This window comes from Lynx rufus, unplaced genomic scaffold (genome assembly GCF_022079265.1).
Source record: "Lynx rufus isolate CCGP_SWC_20201006 ecotype Redwood Valley unplaced genomic scaffold, mLynRuf1.p SCAF_8, whole genome shotgun sequence".
Lineage (NCBI taxonomy): Eukaryota > Metazoa > Chordata > Mammalia > Carnivora > Felidae > Lynx > Lynx rufus.
Window position 1 is genome coordinate 49,351,730 of NW_025814896.1, and position 20,128 is coordinate 49,371,857.

The following is a 20,128-nucleotide window of genomic DNA, read 5'->3' on the forward strand; positions in this document are numbered from 1 at the left end:
CTGTCTACAAGACAATTACTACCTAGTAGGAGAAACTAAATTACATGCCCAAAATAATTACTTAATAATTTAGGACAAAGTGTGTTTAGATACTAACATATTCTGTGTTACTGATCTGATTCCAGGTGTCTATATACCTTGTCATCTGTAAGCTATGTGTACATTACACAGAATGAGTACTCAGCATGCATCTGTTGTTTTTATGTAATCTGATGTCAATACAGGAGAGGCCAGTGGACCTCAATGTGTCAGGGAAAGCCTGGTTCAGAGATGAGTTGACTGAATGATGAAGGGATTAGGGTCTTCCACAGACAAGTTGGCCATGGAAAACCCTTAAGTGGACACAGGCGGATCCCTGGGACCCACCTGATAGTGCAGGTGAGGGCAGGTGGTCCCAGTTCTGGCCCTGCAAGGACTTCGGGAGTTAAAACCTAGCATTGACGTTGCCAACATAGCTCACTAGGAGCTATTTCCTCCTTTAGAAGTAGAAGCTTTGTTGGATATTGACTTTTCTGGGGTATCAAAGGCACTCACCCACACTTCACTCCTCTCATATAGGCAGGGGATCTCACAATCCATGCTGGCTACAAGACCACAGAACATTGGGTGTGCCTCTTACAGACACACGGAGGTTGAGGGAGCTGTGTCCATCTGCCTACATCCTCATAGTGGCTTATCCGTATCATCAGCTGTCCTAAGACAGCCTTGAACCTGACCGTGTCATCATTCTCCCCCACCTTCCCTGTGGTCTCACCTAAATGGATGGTTAGGATGTGCATTCTGGAGGGCACTAGGGAAGGCACTTCCAGTGGAGAAGGAGAGGAGACAAGGTAGAGCAAATCCCCTGGTTACTCCAGTGCACTCTGGGCAAACTCTGGGAGTTTTGCTGCTTCAGCTGGTACTGTCCATGTTGGCTTCATGTACATGTGAATTCTTTCTTTCAGCACATGTGCTTTGGGTGCCTACTATGTGCAAGACACTGTTCTGGGCACATAGGGTGCAGCTGTGACCAAAACATGCAAAATTGTCTGCCTTCTTAGTGCTTAGAGGAAGAGAGACAGTAAACAAACTAGTGTCACCTGCAGTGCAAAGGAGACAGGTAAGGGGATAGTAATGGGGGACAGCAGTGACAGCCTTATGGGGTATCTGGGAAAGGCTATAATGACAAGTGACATTTGAGAAAAGCCCCAGATGAAGTTGGGAAGCCAGTCATATGTGTCTCTGGGGTAGAGAATTCTAGGCTGAGAGAACAGCAAGTGCAAAACCCTGAGGCATGTTGCAGGAATATCAGAGTGTTGCCTGTGGGTGGAGGACAACGAAGTCAAACTTAATAGGGGTCAGATCCTAGAAGACAGTGTTGTCCAATAGAATTTTCTGAGATACTGCAAATGTTCTACATCTGTGCTCAGTGTGATAGGCATTAACTACCTGTGGCAGCCGAATACTTGGAATGTGGTAGTTTGGCTGAGGAACTAATTGTTGGGTGTGTTTGATTTTAGGTAATTCAAGTTTAAATAGATCCACGTGGCTATGGCTGCCATGCTAGTCAACACAGAGGAGTGTCATGGGCTGCTCTGAGGGCTCTGGTCTTGACCCTCAGTGAGATAAGGCCGAGGGACCAGTGGCAAGGTCAGGTCTGACCTGTGTCTCAGTGAGTGAGCTCATGTGTTGTGTTGAGCTCCAGTCCTGATCCAGCAGCTGCTCTTCAGGCTACAGGCCCATGTTATGTGATTTCTCTGTACCTAGTCTCATTGAAACCATAGTCCACAGGGTTCTAAGTGAGGATGAAGGAATGGTGGAAGCTCCCGCACCTGTTAGCACATCTGCACCTTGATAATTTTCATTGTTAAATGAACTTACTTAGTATAGAAAAATGCTAAAACCCAGAAATGCAGAGAGAAAAAAAAAATAACCAATATCCTGGCCATCCAGAAGCACACTCTGACATCCTGGAGGGATATGACTTATTCCACTTTCTACTCTAGTTTTTCACCTAAGTTCTTATAAACATCTTTCTAAGGAAATAAACATTTATATTATCATTTTCCATGATTATATAGATTTCTTTTTTTCTCCTTTTGAAATCTTTTTTCCATGATTATATAGAATTATACGTAGAATTATTTTGTAATTTTGGTGTTTTTAAACAGTGCTGTCAGGAACACTCTAGAACCAACCCCCTACATGCCTGGGAAGTAAGCCTCCATGGGGAACCCTGCATTCAAGCCGCCCAAGGCCTGCTGCTGTACCATCCTGCTCAATGCACCTACACTCTCTCCTTGGGGCCACGTGGAGCCGCACTGCAGATGAGCAAGCTATACCTGGGGGTGGGGGAGGGGAGGCAGTGTGAGACCCAGAGGGGGTGGGCAGGGGATGTGGGAGGCCTTGAGTGACACCAAGTGACATGGCTGAGCCCAGCTTTGCATCCCTAAGATGGCATCCTCACAGCCCAGACTCACATAGCTGAGTGAATCGTTATGTGCAAAACACTGGGCATTGTGCCTGGCATTATGATTGTTTTATTGAAGTATCCTAAGGAAAAAACAAAACAAAACAAAACAAGGGGACAACTTCTGAGTGGAGGTGGTAGAAATGGGCAGAGAATGGGTCCCTTGTGTGGGGCACCAGTGGGCCAGCAAGGCACAGCAGAGGGACCAAGAAGCCCCTTCCTCTGCCCACCCAGCATTGGCTGCCTCAGAAGGGGCGTCTGCAGGAATTGTAAGTCTCCTTGGAATGCTTTTAGTCTGCCTTGCAATTCTCCAATCTGATGATCCATGAAAAGGATTTTTAGAAGCAGCTGCTGTGCATGATGAATTTCTTGGTACTGGTGGTTGTGTGTTTTCCCTATTTGGTTTATTGGTATCTATGCAGCCTTGCCCAGGCTGGACTCATCTCCTCTCCTCTCCTCCCTGTTTAATGGCAAGATGTCCACGGCTGCTTATACCCACAGAACAGCCGCCGGTGGAAGACAGAACATAAAATGAACTGGGCTGTTTTTGTCTGCCCTGTAATTTGTCTGAATCTTTAAAATCTATTTTGATCAAAATTGACTAATTACTTTGGTACCGTGTAGCCACAACTTTGCAATTTACAGAGTGTGGTTCCCTTATGCTTCTAAATAAAAGTCTGTGAAGATTTTGGGGGAGTGCCCTGAAATTTAATTCTTTGCTTCATGGGGATAGCAGTGTAATTCTAAGCAGGTTCCAAAAATAGAAGCCAGAGCTCAGCGTACCTGTGTGGTCTGCAGCAACAATTCACATGCTCTGGCAACGTGATTGAGAAGGCTCTTACTGGCCACTACTGCCACTGGCCATCCCACTGCTGCCATCAAACATATCAGTCCAGAAGCAGTCATTGTAATCACTGGGGCAGGCGAGGCAGAAAAGACATCTCACATTTGCGCAAGAAGCAAATTTAGCCAAAATGGGGTTTGCTTTGAGCCAAGTGGTTACTGCCCAGCACAGTTTACAGTATAGAGTTCTGGAAGGAGTGGCCATTGACTGGGCAGTTCTGTGATTTGGCAAGGCTTTTAGCTCTCAGAGCCCAGCTTTGTCCTTCATAAAATAAAAAGAACAACAACAACAAAAATAGTAACAACACTTATTTCCAGAGTTGCTGTGAGAATCCAGAGTGCTGGTATATAAAACTCTTAGTAAAATAAAACAAACAAGAAGTCCCACAAAAGCCAAAAAACTGAAATACTCATAGACAAAGTTGTTGGTTGTGTGCAAACATATCCACCTGCAGCACGCTGACTCATTGGTGTGAAGATTATTAGCTCAGGGTCTGGGTTGAGGGCTGGAAGAAGTGGCTGTCCTTTTATCCCTGGTCCTCTACCTCTCTCAGGGGCTCTCTGCTCACGAGTTGCCCTGGGATTGTCACTGTAGGTGCCTCCCTTCCCAGAGATCACCAGCATCTCATGCAAAGGCCCATTCATGGTATGGCTCAGCCACATACACAGTGCTGACAGCCAACTCCTGTTTCCAAAGTGAAGGTCTGGAGGCCAAGCATTGTCTGGAGATGCACAGCTGTGAAGACACTCAGGCTCTGCCTAAAACATTGCACATCCTTCATTCAGATCAAAGATATCGGCATCCCAGCAGGTACATCTCTCCCTGGCTAGCCCTCTGGGCCCAGGTCTCACCCATGAATTGTGCATTCCTGGGGCTGCTCAGTGCCCTCCCCAGACAGACATAAGGACAGTGATTTTCATTTCCCGTCATTGTTTAGGAGACCACATGGAAAGCAGTGCTGCAGAGTGAAAAGAATAGAATTTCACAGACAGGGCTCTATGGAGGAGAAGCCATACAGTCCCAAACTCACGGAGGGGATGTTGCCCCAGTGGCAGGTGACTCCCCAGGGCAGAGAGCCTGCCTAGTGGAAAGGAGCCAGCCCTCTGTGAGAAGTGATGCCTTCCAGTCCTTGACCCGCCGGGGTGTGTAGGTGTGTGCGCATGTGTGAGAGTGTGTCCACACCCACTGTCTAGCGCATCACCCACTTCAGTCACAGGCCCTCTGGAGAAGGTCCTTGTTTGTGATTTGAGTGAGATCATCAGAATTTGCCTGTTCTTCAACTACATAGAAACAGAGTCCTAACGGGAAGTTTCCATTAGTTCCCTGCAGCTCCTTGTCTGTCTGCACGCTGACTAGAGGCTCTGATTGGCAGTGATATGTGCATTTAGTTAACCAAGAGAAGGACCATGGTCCCACGTGGGCTTTTTGTGTGCATGCGAATGTCAGGGGAGGCACATGGGGGCACTGCTGGAGGTGGGCCGGGCAGCGATGCCAGCAGCACAGCGCTCACATGGGGTATCCACCGGAGTGTTTGGTGCCTCAGGTCACTGCCTGCCCCTAAAGCCACCTGAGGAAGTAGCCAGCATGGCTGCATTGAGCACTGAATGTCTCCAGCCTGCATCCAGAGGCTGTGTGTTTAACAACCTCTGTCTCTGGCAAAGAGAGTGAGGAAGCTAATGACCCTCTTTCAGAAAGAAATGCTCCATTTCTTTTTTAGGAAACAAAATCTGGAGTAAAATGAGATTTTATCTTTGCATAAAATAAGCAGTTAGAGAGGCTGGCCTTGGATTTTGGATGAGTCAGCGTGAGTGTGCCATGTTTTGATGAGGAGAGAAAATTCATGATGGGGGCCCAGCAAATGGAATAACCAATTAGGCAAAAAGCATCCTCTAGTCATAACATCTAGACCTGGAGGTGCTGGCAGGACAGCAGCCATTTAGTGCGCGGAGCTAGTAGTGAGATTTTCTGCAGGGAGGTTTGGTCCATGGCTGTCATTGCTTAGTGAGGGATGGAGTCTTCCATGGATTTTTACAAAGCCCTGTGCCAGTCCCTGACCCCCTACCTCAGGTTCCCTAGGAGGCTCTGGCAGACCTGTGCTGAGCTCACAGGCCCACTAAGTGGGCTCATCACAGAGAAGCTTCCAAACAAAGCAGCCATCAGCTCCTCTGGAGACAGCACTTTCACCCGGGGTTGACACCAGGCCCAGCAGTGTCCTAACTCAGATCAAAGTCTAGGGACATGAAGGGGGCTCAGAGACGGTGTCCCCTTGCCCAACACCAGCCCTCCTTGTCCTATAAACCTGTTTGAAGTCTTAGAATAAAGAGAGGAGTCCCATCCTTGTGTGGCCTTCTGAGAGTGCCTGTCCCATCCTCGCATAGATTAAAACTTTATCCCCACTGTGTGTCACTAGGTCCCAAAGATCTGTGAAATAATGGGCTTCTGTAAAATTTGATCTTCAATGGAATGACTCAAGGGCCAAGTACTTAGTATTTTTTTCTTTTGTTCTTGATAAGGATCTCCTCAACTGGGGGCTTCCTTTCTTGGGGGAAGTCTACTTGTAGGCAATAACAACAGTGACCTTCCCAGAGGGGCTTTCTCCATTCCAGACTCAGCACCCATGTCTAGGGGCATCGTACAGTGATTCCACTAGTGATGCTCTCTTCTTCTGTACCATCCCTGTCCTCTTCTGTCTTGCAGAGTGACTACTCGAGTGACACAGAGAGTGAGGACAACTTCCTCATGATGCCCCCAAGGGACCACCTGGGCCTCAGCGTCTTCTCCATGCTCTGCTGCTTCTGGCCTTTGGGCATTGCAGCCTTCTACTTGTCCCACGAGGTAAGCCTGTCTCTGTCGGCCACACACACAGCCTACCCGGGTCACTGAGGAGGAGAGCCCGAGAAGCCTGTTCAGCTCTTGCTATCTGAGGGGCCTGCAGTTTATAGTTGGAGGACAGGCCCATGAGGGAGGTCATGGGCCTCACCTCAGGCTGCTGGGACTGGTGAGTGCTGGAGTCTTCTGCTGCTTTTTACAAATCCGGGACCGAAGCTGCCTGTGAGCGGGAGCCTGGGTTGTGCCAGCAGGACCGACCCAGCGCTGAGAGACGCTGTGCCCAGGGCAAGGAGAACAGGTGAGGAGTGGTTCTGTCTGTGACAGGCTCATTCATATAAGACAGGTTATAGTGTCTGCTGCCTGTACTTCAGTACTCCTCAGCTGAAGTTCGGTGAGAGGAATGGCCCATCACAGGGTGAATCACGCCCTCCCTCCTCCAGTGTGAAGGTTTCTGGAGGCATTGGTTCCCAGGTCTTTTTCATGCAAAGCATTTGCCCTGTTGTGCCTTCATGGAAGCCAGGCTTTGGAAGATGTTCTCTAGCAAATGAAGACTATTCATGCAGAAACAGTTTCCGTTCCCATTTTTATTAATCAAATTGACACATACCTGCCAGTTACAGTGTGTTTCAGTGTTACCACACCCAAAACCTCAGCCCAGCCCAACCAGAGGAAGACAAGGTGGCTCCCTGGGTCGGCAAGGTGGAGAGTGTGGTGCCCACACTCATGTGTGTCCTCTGGGTGCGCAGCGCTCAGGGCTTCCTCTCCAGCATCCAGGGTTCTGGAGCTCAAGCTGAAAACAGCAGATTCAGGCAGGCTTGGTGTCTGAAACATTTATTTCTCCTGGCTTGAAAACAGGTGCCCTGGCTGACCCCAGCATGGCCTCTCACTGCTTCTTACTGGTTTCTGTGTTGACCTCATTTTGTTTGGGGAGAGAAGAGTCCCTTGATACATTGTCCTTTCTCCCTTCCCCCTTTCATGACATCACAGAGGAACAGGGGAGAGCAGTGGACCAGCTAATAATGCTGGAGCCCCTGAAAGCAGGTGCTTCTTAGCAGGAACTCTCAAGAGGCCCTTCCAGGCAGGGATGAGGCAGAGCCCTGCTCAGTCAGCACTGCTCTGCTGTCCTGGTTCTAAAGGATAATGGGGCAGTGGGGGGGTATGTTGGCAGCCAGTCCTGCACTGCTGCGGTTGGGCTAAGTGGCTGTTCCATATTGTTCCAGCTTGGCCTGGAAGGTCTGTCTGAGCTTCACTTTTGTGAGTTTATCCCACAAATGCCAAAGACCCCCTTCTCTGGGGGAACAAGCATGGGACAGGAAGCAAGACTCCAGGTCTGGCAGAGGTCAGCCTGGCTATGGGGCAGAGTCAGGCCTAGGTATACTCAGACCCCAGGAAGGGGACATGGGCACTACATGGGCTAAGGACACACAGTGGGACCTGGAGAAAAGCATGTGGACAGATGCCCTCTGTGTGTAGAACATAGAGCCTGCCTGCTCCTGTGTAAACTGCACTCTGAACCTGGATTAGCATGCTACAAATAGGCCATGATAGTTTCACTAAGAAAAGGAAGGTCAGGAGGGCAGAGCAAAGAGAAACAGCTTCTCACACATCACAGGCCATTCAGATTTTCCCTTAAGCTCAACTTAAGCCCTCCCCCCATATCCCAGTCCTGCTACCTGCAGTGGTGAGGCAGGGTGGGTCACTCCCAGTCTCCTGGGTCAACCCTGCCAAGAAAGCCCTTTACCTACCTGGCTGGGAGGTGGGGGGAGTACTCAGAGCTATATTTTGGTTGCCAAATTTTAGATGGGGACAGATGTGTTCAAAGGGACAACATCCAACATTGACATAAACATGTAGGCAGGGTGCTGGATGAAATGAGCACCGAGTAAATGGCTGGGCACAGGGAAAGGAGGGAGAGGCTGCCTCTGTCTTGGCTGCTCCACATCCTGGGTGAGGCCCCCGTCTCTGGAGCAGGGCAAGCTGTGCACAGCACCTTTGTCTGAAAAACCGAGGCCACAGTTGCCAACGCTGGCATTTAGATCCTTTCTTGGAGAGTAATTTTATTCTCCACACCTTAAGAACCTCTTACTTGGGCCTGATGCATCAGACGTTTAATACCTTCAGTGGTAAAGACGATTCTGAGTATTTGTTTAATAGTGAATGTGAAATATAGTGTCTATGGAGGCCTCTGCTCACACTGCTCTGAGGTGAAGAGCAGACATTGTTGAGGAGTTTAGGGGTTTCTTGCAGCACTGGAATTAGAAGAGGGTTTCCAGGGGATCCCGGGCTCTCAGTCCCCCTTTTCATTATGCTGTGAGCATGGATTTCCTTCAGGGGAACCCCAACAGAGAAGAGGTGCCACATTTCATAGAGAACTCTGCAGGTGAGTGCCCTTCACAAGGCCTGTGTCCAGATCCTTCTCCCTGGGCTGAGACCCATGCCCACAAAGCTCACTGCTTATAGCCCACAGCTGTGGCACTTTGGGGCTTTCCTGCAGACCTGGGAGACAACCAGCCTGGGCACACAGCACTCCAGTCCAGCCATCAGGCTGCCGGGCATTCTGTTTGTGTCTCTTCGGCCCAATTGCAGACACAAAGTCTGCAGCAGGCATTGGAGGGGAGCTGCCAAGGGGAGAGCACTCGGCTCGCAGTAGAACAGACACACTCCGAGAGTCATTACACTAAATTAAATCAGTGCTTTCCTGGGCAAGGCCAGCTGGGAGCTCTCCCTGGGGCACTGGAGAGAGGATAGCCCAGAGCTGGTTTCTGCAGGGTCCTTTGTTGGTGGCCATAGGCACCTCCTGCTGCCCTCAGGGGCTGGGGGGCTGGGATGGTGATGTCAGAGTGGAGCAAACAGCCTATCTATGAAGCCAGGAGACCTCTAGGTTCCAAACGCTGGTTCACAAGGAAATCTTTGACATCTAAGTGTGACTTAGGTTATTCTTTTTCTTTTTATCATAGATCATACCTCAGCATAGTCACTGACAATTAGATGATGTCTGTACATTGTCAAAATATCCACTCAATGGACTACTCAGTAACATGTGAGTCCATTCCAGGAAAACACAACAAAGCAAATCTCAGTGGTTAGATGACATAGAGAAGTGGGGAGGAGAATTAATAGGATCCCTGAACTTACAAAACCCAGTTTTTTGTTTTTTTGTTTTTTTTTCTGCCTTATTCCGGCTGGGTCCAGGTCAGCAAGCAACTTTGCCAGGCCTGTTTCCTGATCCATAAAACAGTATTGAAATAACCTACAACATGCAGCTAGCTAAGTCAGCGAAGTGAAGTTAGAGAGAAAGTCCCCAGAAGGTTCCTGCAAAGAAGCAGGTGCTGATCATGCTCTACTGGAAATCCCACTTGTCTGTATACATGTGGGTCTCTAGGTGAAAGGATACCTGGAAGGAGACAGGATATTTTCTCTAACAGTTTTTATAATTAAAAAGGTGTTAATTAAGTACCAGTAACAATAGTACTGAAAGTGTTAGTAAAGCAGGTGACATCTGCTGAGCACCTATTAAGTCCTATGTTAAATACTGCGCACCTGGCTGCTTGGGGCGTGGTCCTGACCAGCAGCATCAACAAACCCAGAGCTGTCAAAAATGCACACTGTCTGGCCCCAGCACAGACCTGCTTGATCAGAGCATCTGGGGGTAGAGCCCACGAATCTGCATTTGAACATAGGAAGACTGTGAGGCAGCAGTACCATCATATGGTACCCACTCTGTGGGTTGTAAAACCGGGGTCCAGTGAAGTCAGATGGTGTCCTAAGGCCAAAGGTGGCTGACAGTGAGCTGGGATTACCAAAATGGCCTGGCTCGGAGCCACCTTTGGAAGAGGCAGCAGGCGGGGCCTGATCAGGAAGGAGGGCTCGATGTGGAGGCCAGTGGGGGGATGAGCATGGCATTCATCACAACCTTATTTTACTCCAGCAACATTAATTGTTTGATCCAGCCCCCAATGCAAGCAGATTTTGTAAACCAGTTTATAGAGGGGAAAGTGTTGTATGCAATTTTGGCAGATTCGTCTAGGAACTAATGCTTCTCAATGATGTGGAGGATGGAAATGAATCCATAATTTGCCAAGTGACTGCTGTGAGCTACTTATTGCACACACTTTTTCTTATTTAACCTTTGCAATGAGTCTGAAAGGTGGACAGTTATTATCCTCACTTTGTGGATGACAAAACTGAAGTTTCAATGGATTAAATGACAGAAATCAGAGAGGTAGCAAGTATGGGTACATGATGCAAATATCAGTATTTCTAACCCTTAAAATGCAATCTTCTACAACATAATATTGACTTTTATCTGTTAGCAGACAAAATTAGAAGCACAGGACTTGCTTCTAAATCCACCATCCCTCACCCCACTTATAGCAGGGTAAAGTGAGAAAGACACATCCACTCTAGTGGACCCTCAGTGCCTCACTAAGTCCCATGGGGCAGGTGCTAACGAGGCAGAGTCTGGGGGCCCTCCCCAAGGAGTCCTTGGATCTGGGCTCAAGTGCTGGGCAGGCCGGAGGTTTGTATGTGCTGCGTCTGCTGCAAATGTCTCCTGAATTCGAGTATTTATTATGTCTTGATTTCATTTCATTTCATAAAATGTTTCTTTCTTTTACTAACTGAAATATCATAACAGTAATTAAATGAAAAATGGGTATTAAGAATAAGATTATGAATCTTATGAATAGCACCAGCAAAGGGAATTGGACAAATTAGGGGGAGGAAAGAGGAATCTCTTTATAGTATAAAACCAAGAAGAAGGAGGGGAAGGAAAAAAAAAAAAAAGACGTTAGAGTGGGAGAAAGCCAAAGCATAAGAGACTGTTAAAAACTGAGAACAAACTGAGGGTTGATGGGGGGTGGGAGGGAGGGGAGGGTGGGTGATGGGTATTGAGGAGGGCACCTTTTGGGATGAGCACTGGGTGTTGTATGGAAACCAATTTGTCAATAAATTTCATATATATATATATAAAAAAAAGAATGAGAGTCCAACCTGGCATATGATAGTGCCCTTAAAATCCAGTCATTCATCTGACATTTATTGAGCTCCTACTACGTGCCAGGCCATCCTCTGGGTGCAGGGATATAGCAATAACCAAAACAGAACTCCAGCTTCACAGAACTGACATTCTCATGATGAGAAGCAAAGAACATACAAAAGTAAACTTATAGCATATCCAATAGTGTTATGTTATAAAAGAGAAAAATTAAGTTGGAAATGGATATGGGCATACATTTATAATTAGGGTGGCCATGGAAGGACTTGCTGAGGGGGTGACATTTAATAATGAAACTACAGGCTGATCCATGAGGATCACTTGAGGAAGAGCTTCTGGGCAGAGGGACAGCCAGTGCAAAGGCCCTGAGTGAGGAACATGCCTGGTACATACAGGGAATGATTTGGAAGCCGGTGTGGCTGCAGCAGGTGACCTTTGATTGTGGAAGAGTAAATAAGACAAGAGAGGGGTGAGGTGGGGCAGAGCCCACAGGGCCTTTTAGGTTGTAACAGTGACTTGGGCTTTTTCTTTGGGCTGAGAAGCCACTGGGATGTTTGAGCAGAGGAAAGACACCATCTGTCTACACTTTATCAGGGGAGCATGTGGAACATAAGGATAGGAGACACCATGTTGGAGTCTGGTATAACCATCCAGGAGTAGACAATCCAGTAGTGATCTGGACCACTGTCATGGTTGGGAATTTAGTGAGAGGTAGAGACACCAGGATGGCTTTTGGAAGAATGACCAACAGATTTCAGTTGTGGGTGTGAGACAGAGAGAAGGGAAGGAACTACTGGATAATGGGTTCCACTGGCTGGGGGGACACGCTGGCTGTGTGCCACAGGAGCAGATGGAACCAGACTTTGACCTGTCAGGTTTTCAGTGCCTGCTGGCATCCAAGTGGAGACACTAAGAAGGCAGCTTGTTGTGTGCTGCCTTCTGTGAATTTGGGATTCAAGAGAGAAGTCTGGGCTGGGGACGGGAATGGAGGATGAGGTCTAAACATTGAGGTCTCAGCGATGAGGAGGCTGGTGGCAGCATTGACAAGAGCAGTTTCCAGAGTGCTGGAAGTGAAAGGCTATGTCTGTGGGCTCAAGAGGGAACAGGAAAGAACAATCCCTGAGCTGTGCTGCTGGGAACTAGAATGGCAGGCACTGTGCAGGGGGCATGGGAGGTGGTCATGGGTGCTGGGGATGTTCCATTTCTTGACCCAGGTGCTAGTTACACACGTGCCAGTATTCCCACAAAGGTAAAGCTCAGTAAATGAAAACTGGTCATTTATTGAGCATTGCATTTAATGATTTGTGCACTTTTCTGTAGGTATATTTTAACCAAAAAAAATTTTTTTTAAAGATTATGGGAAGAAAGCCATTGGATATGATGCATCAAGTTATCTTTTTTGAAGAAATTTGCTGTAAACAGAAAGAGAAAGGGGGAATAGTTAATAGGAGATGTCATGTTAAGAAAAGTTATTCTAAGTGGAAGAAATCATAGCATATCTGTATGCTGAAGAACATGATCCAACAGAGAGGGGAAATTGACTTGGCACTCGAGGGGAAGAGGGAGCTGGTGAAAGAGAATTTCTGGAGAGATGATCTTGAGTGGATAGGCAGAGTAAGTGGAAGCAGTTGTCTTTCTTTGAAAAAAAATATTTATTTATTTTGAGAGAGACAGAGACAGCACGAGTAAGGGAGGGGCAGAGAGAGGAGATGGAGAATACCAAGTAGGTTCTTCTGTGAGCACAGAGCCTGATGCAAGGCTTGAAGCCACAAAACTGTGAGATCATGACCTGAGCCAAAACCAAGAGTCGGACACTTAACCCACTGAGCCACCCAGTCGCCCCGAAGCAGTTGTTGTCTTTAAGAGTTCCCTAGTTCATGCAGAGCCACAGGAGGCAGGTGGGGTGCAGAGCCCTCATCTTAGGGCTCCAGGTTCCTGAGTTGCACAGGAAGCTCCTAAGGTAGCAGGGGTTGAAGTCCTAGAAGGAAGGAGGAACTGAGGGCCAGGGAGAGCATGCAGGATTGTGGTCCCTGATGCCCCTGTGCATGTCTTGGCAGCAAGACCCTCTGCAGGGCTCCCCTGCCTAATTCTTTGGGGCCCAGGCAGAGGGGATGCACCAGGGCTGCCAACTTGCCTGAAGAAGACCACAAGCAAGGGATTCAGGGACTCAGTACATAGGCAAAGGAGTAGGTGTGAGGATGGGCTGCAGAATTTGGACAAAATAAGAAGGGAAGGAAGGATTCGAGGGCAGTGGGGGGTGGGCAGTGATAAGTGCCCTAGTACTACACATTTGCTATGCTCAGGCACTATGCCCTCACTCACTCCCTGTGCCTCTGAGGAGAGTCCTCCTGTCCCCATTTTCAGGTGATAAAATAGGCCCAGAGAAATCAAGTAGGTCACATCTCCAGGGGCAGAGCCAGGATCAGCCCCCAGCCCCTCACCCAACATCACTGTCCAGGTTGCTGCTCAGTAATTATGTACTTGATTACTGATTCCACCCAAATAGCACTCAAGTGTTAGAGAAACTCTGGGCCTTGCTTTAGACATTATGAATACTCATATAGGGGAAAATATCTAAGTCTTAGATCTTTTCCTCTTGTTTTCTCAGTGAAATAACAACCCTGATTATAGCTCCTAGGGATATGCCTGTCCTTCCCCCATCTGACTCCAGTAGGACTGATAATATTAAATTATAGGAGAGAACAAAGCAGTCCTGAGTAATAATATATACTAAAGGTACTTGTTCTTTTTCCTGAATTTGACTTTCTCTAGCAGAGTAGAAACATAAGTCAAGTACATTGCAGGCTGTCTTCTTCCCTCTGAATAAGTGGCTGTACAAATTCTGCAAAGGTGGAGGGAGACAATTATGGCATTTGGGGTGTGAAAACCTGTCACTCAGATAAGCCCTGGTAGAAGACATGGGGAACATTTTTACTGTCCAATGGGAATTAAATGCTTCCCTCCTGAATCTCCACCTTGGATGTTAACACTAATTGATTATGGCTTATTTGTAGGATTCTTGACAATGTTTTCACCCAATTTCCCAGAAAGAACCCAAACTTTTCTGTAGTCACTCAAGACATTGTGCCACTCAAAGAGAGTGAGGGAATGGTTTCCTTGGAGATTGCCAAATAATGCCATTTTCTGGATTTGCTGTTGTAGTTGGTTCTTGAGCCACCACATTATTGGTACTAAAAAGAACCAACCCATGGGGCCATTGGGACATTGGGCCATAGATGACTTGCCCCATCTTCCTATGTATTGATATGGAAAGAACAAACTGATCTGCTCTTAGAAAAATGTGATATTGGTAAGATGATTTGAAAATAGGGAGCAGGAAACTGTTAGGGACTTCTGCTCATTACCTAGACTTTTGATGTCTTGCAGCTGGAATAACTCGTGTGTGTGTGTGTGTGTGTGTGTGTGTGTGTGTGTTTATTTTGCTAAGAGCAACTTGGAGAGATGATTAAATGTGAAGAAATCTTCTTCCTTGCAACATTGCTTCTTCACAGCACCCACATATGTGTTTTTCTACATGAGGTTTCTGAGTCCTTGCCCTTCCCCCAAGTCACCCTCAGATGTCAATGACCATCAACTGGACACCTTCACATTTATGTGGTTAGTCTGTGTGCCAACCACAGGGGTGTCACTCACTGCCCACAGGTGTTGTGACTTGTGCAAGAGGCAAAGGAGCATCTGACTTTGAGCATCTGCTATTCTTGTTGCTGAGGTGCAGAGCTTCCTGGCACCACAGAGAGGTACATGCAGTGTCTGGGGGTGCTGAGGCAATGGGATTATTTCCCCCATGGGGGATCAGGGAAGAGATGGACCCTAAATTTCCTCCTCCTTCCTTCCTTACCCCCAGCCTACCACTCAAACCCTTCTCATGGTCTTCCACAATGCATTCAGAGGAGCTGTCTTGGCAGCACTGCTCAGGAGACAGATGATGGATATCCACTGTGCATTTGTCTGCAGCTAAAAGTGCAAGCTAAGAAGGAAGAAATAGTGTGAGCACAAGAGATTCTGTCTTTATATTATGGGAAGGGCTGCATGTGCTTTTCCTTATTTCTGTTCTAATATTTCAGAACACATTTTACCTCCCCAGGGACTGCCCCATTCCATGTTATGTATGATTGTGAAAGAGCTATAGTTATTACAGAGTGTACAAATTTTGGCCTTATTCATCAGGAGCTGCTGGGCTGGGAGAGGGAGAGCCCTAGCTGCAGTGGCTGAGTGTGGCCCTGGCCCAGCCTGTGAGGGCTGGGACGGGGGTCACTGCCTCCCCTGTGGGACCCTGGGAGATGCCTAATGCCATAGCAGCAGACTAATGAGCACCGAGAATAAAGATTTGCCAGCCTCTTGGACTTTCCCTAGGCTCCCTAGAACATGGAACCTGCAGCAAAGTTGGGGTTCTAATGCTTTATTTGGAGGTACAACCCCAGGTCAACGAAAGTGAAGGGAAATGGAAATGGTGCATGGAAGGGAAGAAAGAAATGCAAGTGGGTGCCTTACCATGCTGGCCACCACCTCCCAGTGGAGGAATGCTGGCTGCTCAGCACTCAGGACCTCTCTGGCAGGGGCCACTGGAGAGGGAACTTCATCCTGCTCCCATGGCCCTGCACAGGTAGAGTGATGTGCCTGCCTGGGATGTAGTGGAGGAGAGGCCTGGGGCAGAGGAGGCAGTGACCAGCCAGAGGCAGGAGCCTGAGGGGCTCTGAGACACAGGAGATGTGTCTCATGTCTCTCCTCCTGAAAGCACTGAGCTAGTCACCTGGGCATCCAGCAACCTGAAGCTTTAGCTCCTGTTATCCTCCAAGGACTGCCCCTCCTCCAAGGACACAGGAGTATTGAAAACGTAGCAGGAACACTTGTGGCCCAAACCAGACCGACACCAAAAGTAAAGTGTAATAAGTAATAAGGTAACATCCAACCTTTATTCTTTACAAGGCAAGAGCAGCAACACTCCATAGAACCAGAACTACAGTAAGAGCATTGCCTTAAATTTGAGCTGGGAAGTGTGCAAAGTACTTTATGGGCACCTAATTATTACAATGGCCCTATTAAATGAGGTACCAGTATTATCACCATTTCACAGATGAAAAAGGTGGGTAGACCCTGTTCATATCAGGGTATGTGCTATTTATGAATCCTTCAGATACACTCAGAGCCACTTCAGAACAAGTTGACAGTGGATCACCTTTCATCCTCATGAGGACCACTGGCTGAGAGGCAGTTTCCCTCTGGCCCCACAAGTGAGGAAGCTGAAGCTCAACAAGGCTGTTTAACTTATTCAGGATCACACAGCAGGTTAACTGCACAGTAGCGTGGGGCTCACAGGGAGTGAGGTTCCAAGGAAACACCGCAATACCAGTAAAGTCCCTCTGTGCCCACCTTTGGCTCCTAGAAGTTCTAATACAGTCTCATCTATGATCGCTTTTTGTTTTCAATTTAATGCAGATTGATTTGGGTTTACTACTTTTCTCTTGTAGAAATTGTTTTTTATTAACTTTCTTATCAGTTCCCTTTTGTCCTTTCAACAAAGAGCCAGTTTGTGGCTTCAAAATTAATCCCATGGTCATTTGTTGGAAGAATCAGTCAAATGATTTCTTTTTTATGTCTTCAGTTTTTAAAATGTTGCACTCTCCAGATGTGGGATATATTGTTATACATTTTTTGAAAGTCAGAAAAACAGAAAGGGACTGGAAAGAAAATAACCCCCCAAATAGGCAATGACTGGCTTTTCTATCCTTTCCACACATGTGTTTTTGTTTGCATTGTTGGTTTTTTGTGTGTTGTGGTTTTTTTTTAATATTTTATTTTTAAGTAGTCTCTATCTCCAACGTGGGGCTCAAACCCACAACCTGAGTTCAAGAGCTTCATGTTCTATCCACTGAGCCAGCCAGCTACTCCTATTTGTGTGTTTGTTTTAACACCATTAATCTGAAGATGATTTTTCAATCCAATTTTACTTTGAAAATAATACTCACACACATAATTGTATAGCTTAACAAATTGTTATAAAACACACAGCCAAGTAACCATCACCTAGGTCAAGAAATAGAATATCCAGTGTCCTCTGCCATACTGCCTCCTGATCACCGCCCCTGTCCCCACCAGTGAGCACTGTGGAGACTTCCACAGGACTCACTTCTTTGAATACCTTTATGATATTACCCCCTGAGCTTGCATCCCCAAGCCCTCATTGCTTTATCTTTCCTGACTGGACTTGCAAGAGTTACACTGAATATAAGTGACATTCTTATCATGTCTTGGGTATCTAAGGGGACATTTCCAACCTTAATAGTACATGGAACCTTCCATATACCTTATTATTTGATCAAGAAAGGATGTTGAATTTCTCAAAGGCTTTTTGTGCAAATGAAACCTATGTGAATGTTTTCCTTCAATCTACAATGAGAGGAGTTGCATTGGCTGATTCGAAAATGTTAAACCGACCTTGCATTTATTGCATTTTCTTTCTTTTCTCTGAAAGTTTATATAAAACTGAAATTATTTAGTTGTTGAACCTTTTATGGCACTCACTGTTGGTGTCATCTTGGACTGGAGCTTTCTTTATAGGGAGATTTTTAATTACTAATTGAATGTATTTAATATTGATAAGTCTAATTAATTTGCATTTGGGTACATTGTATTTTTCTAGAATTTTGTCAGTTTCATCTAAATCATCAGTTTTATAAATCTTTTCAAATTATAAATTTGGGCCTTTCTTATTTCCTTTTTAAATATAAATATAAGGGTAGATAGACAGATATAGATACCACCAAGAAGACATTATCGTTACCATCTTATATTGTTAGTATCTATCTGCATATACTTGCAAAATCCACTTACTCCATTCCTTATTCCTTCCTGAATCCTTGACCTTATGGCTTGAATAACTTTCCTCTTATCTAAAGAATTTCCTTTAGTATGAGTCTGCTGGTGAAATTCTATCTGTTTTGTGTCATTGGAAATGACATTTTATTACTTTTATTCTTGAAGGTGTTTTCACTAGATATGGAATTGTGAGTGGAAGTTCTCTCCTCAGTTGTGTTGAGGCTTCTGATAAACCCATTCACTGTTTATACTTTTTATAGAAATTACCTGCCAACATTTCAAACCTTTTTCTTTTGTTTTCTTGAACATCATAAGCAGAGGTGTTTTACGGTCCATAACTGATGCTTATAATGTTGGGTACTCCTGCAAGTCTATTTTTTTGTTTCCCTCTCACTTATGACATATTTTCTTAGATTTTTGTTGTATATGGGTCATTGTTTTGTGGTGTGTTTCTTTGTTTGTTTGTTTTGAGAGAGAGAGAGAGAGAGAGTGTGGAGGAGAGGAGCAGAGGGAGAGAGAGAGAGAATCTTAAGCAGGCTCCATGTTAAGCATGGAGTCTGACATGGGGCTTGATCCCACAACCCTGGGATTATGACCTGAGCTGAAATCAAAAGTTGGATGTTCAACCAACTGAATTACCCAGGCATCCCATGCTGGTCATTGTTTTGGGGATAAAAAGTATTCATGGAATATTTTGAGGTATTTCTTTGCTTTTGCTGGGATGTGGGGCACAGAGAATTCAGGGTCACCTTAGTCCAAGCTCAAGTTTTGAGCAGATGCAAAGCCAGCCTGTAATTCAAGGGAGGGTGGGTTTACATCTACTTCACTGTTTCTTCTATGGCTTAGGTCTGTGCTGCTCGATCCTGTGGCAGCAGCTAGTTTGCTAGGATATTCCTCTTTGGTGGACTTTGTGCCCCAAAAGTAACCCCAAACGCTGCCTCTCAGCCACCTCTTTTGGGTCAGCACACATCACCCGGGCAGAAGTATCTCCTTGTGCCTGTCCTGTACCACAAGATTCTTTTCCTCTCCTGGGCCTTGGCCTAATAGCCGCTCATTTTCTTATCTTTTTGATGCTTTTAAAAATGTTCTTTAATATTTGCTCTAGGGTTTTTAGCTGTCTTTCTGCAGGGAAGTTACTAGAAGCATTACCAGAAGCATAAGTGTACATGTCTCTTTCCTTAATTGTTTATATGGGGAATATATTTATTTCATAATAGGAATTTTTTATTAGAAAGTCAAAGGCTTGGTTGAAGAACTCAGATTATCCATTGCTCGAATTCCCCCTTCCTTCTGGTGCTAACAGAAAGTTGAATGGGCTCTTTGCTGTGCTTGAGTGACCAAGTACAAAGTTACCAAGGTTGACAGGTGTGTGAGAAAATGGGGCAGAGACCATATATGCCTCATTCACTCTCATAGGAAGCAGCATCCCTGTGTAAATGATACCAAGCACACAGTCTGGCACTTCTTAGATGCTCACTAAGTCCTGGTTGTATTTGTGCCTGATGCAGAGATGTGCATACCCATGTTCCACTTGGTCATTTCCTAAAGATGAGCCATGTGGCTTATAAATGAGTTTCCAGACAGCTGGAAGAAGTTGGCAATGACTGAGATCAAATCAGTCCTCCAAACAAATACTCTGGGAACATGACCCATGAAGGACTGTGGACAACTGGTACTAAGCCCACGGGGATCCTCTGGGTCACAGAACCCATCTCATTCCTCCAAGGTGCTCCACCTACAGAGGGAGGTGCCATCAGTCATGGGTTGAGGGCTCCTACTGTCCTCTGGACCATCTGGCTTGTTCCTGCATCATAGTTGGAAATGATAAAGACAGAGGTGACCTGAGGGTGAGGGGAGGAGTAAATCACACTGATGTAAACTTTATGCTGCAGAAGGAAGTAGACTGACATAGGACAGTCAGCCTGGAATGCCAGAGATCCTTGAACATGGAACAGAGAGTCTGTCTTGAATACAGAGAGTCCACCTATTAACAGAGCATTTTAAACCAGAGAATAGCAGGTTAGAAGCAGAACACCATGAAAACTAGTCAGGAAGCACAGTATGGAAACAGTATGTTCTAAAATAAACTTATATTTAGATTAAAAAATCTTTTCACAAGAAAATGAGCAGACATATTTGTCAGAAAATGAACTAGGACCTTTTCAGATGTTTG

At 46.1% G+C, this 20,128-nt stretch overlaps 1 protein-coding gene across 1 annotated transcript in view; it reads left to right on the forward strand.

The window, feature by feature from the left end:
* Positions 1–20,128, forward strand: part of SYNDIG1 (synapse differentiation inducing 1) — a 99,168-nt gene that overhangs the window by 25,943 nt on the left and 53,097 nt on the right. The window contains exon 2 of the mRNA XM_047067873.1: positions 5,991–6,128. Coding sequence (XP_046923829.1) covers positions 5,991–6,128 — 138 coding nt within the window. The remainder of the gene's footprint in view (positions 1–5,990; positions 6,129–20,128) is intronic.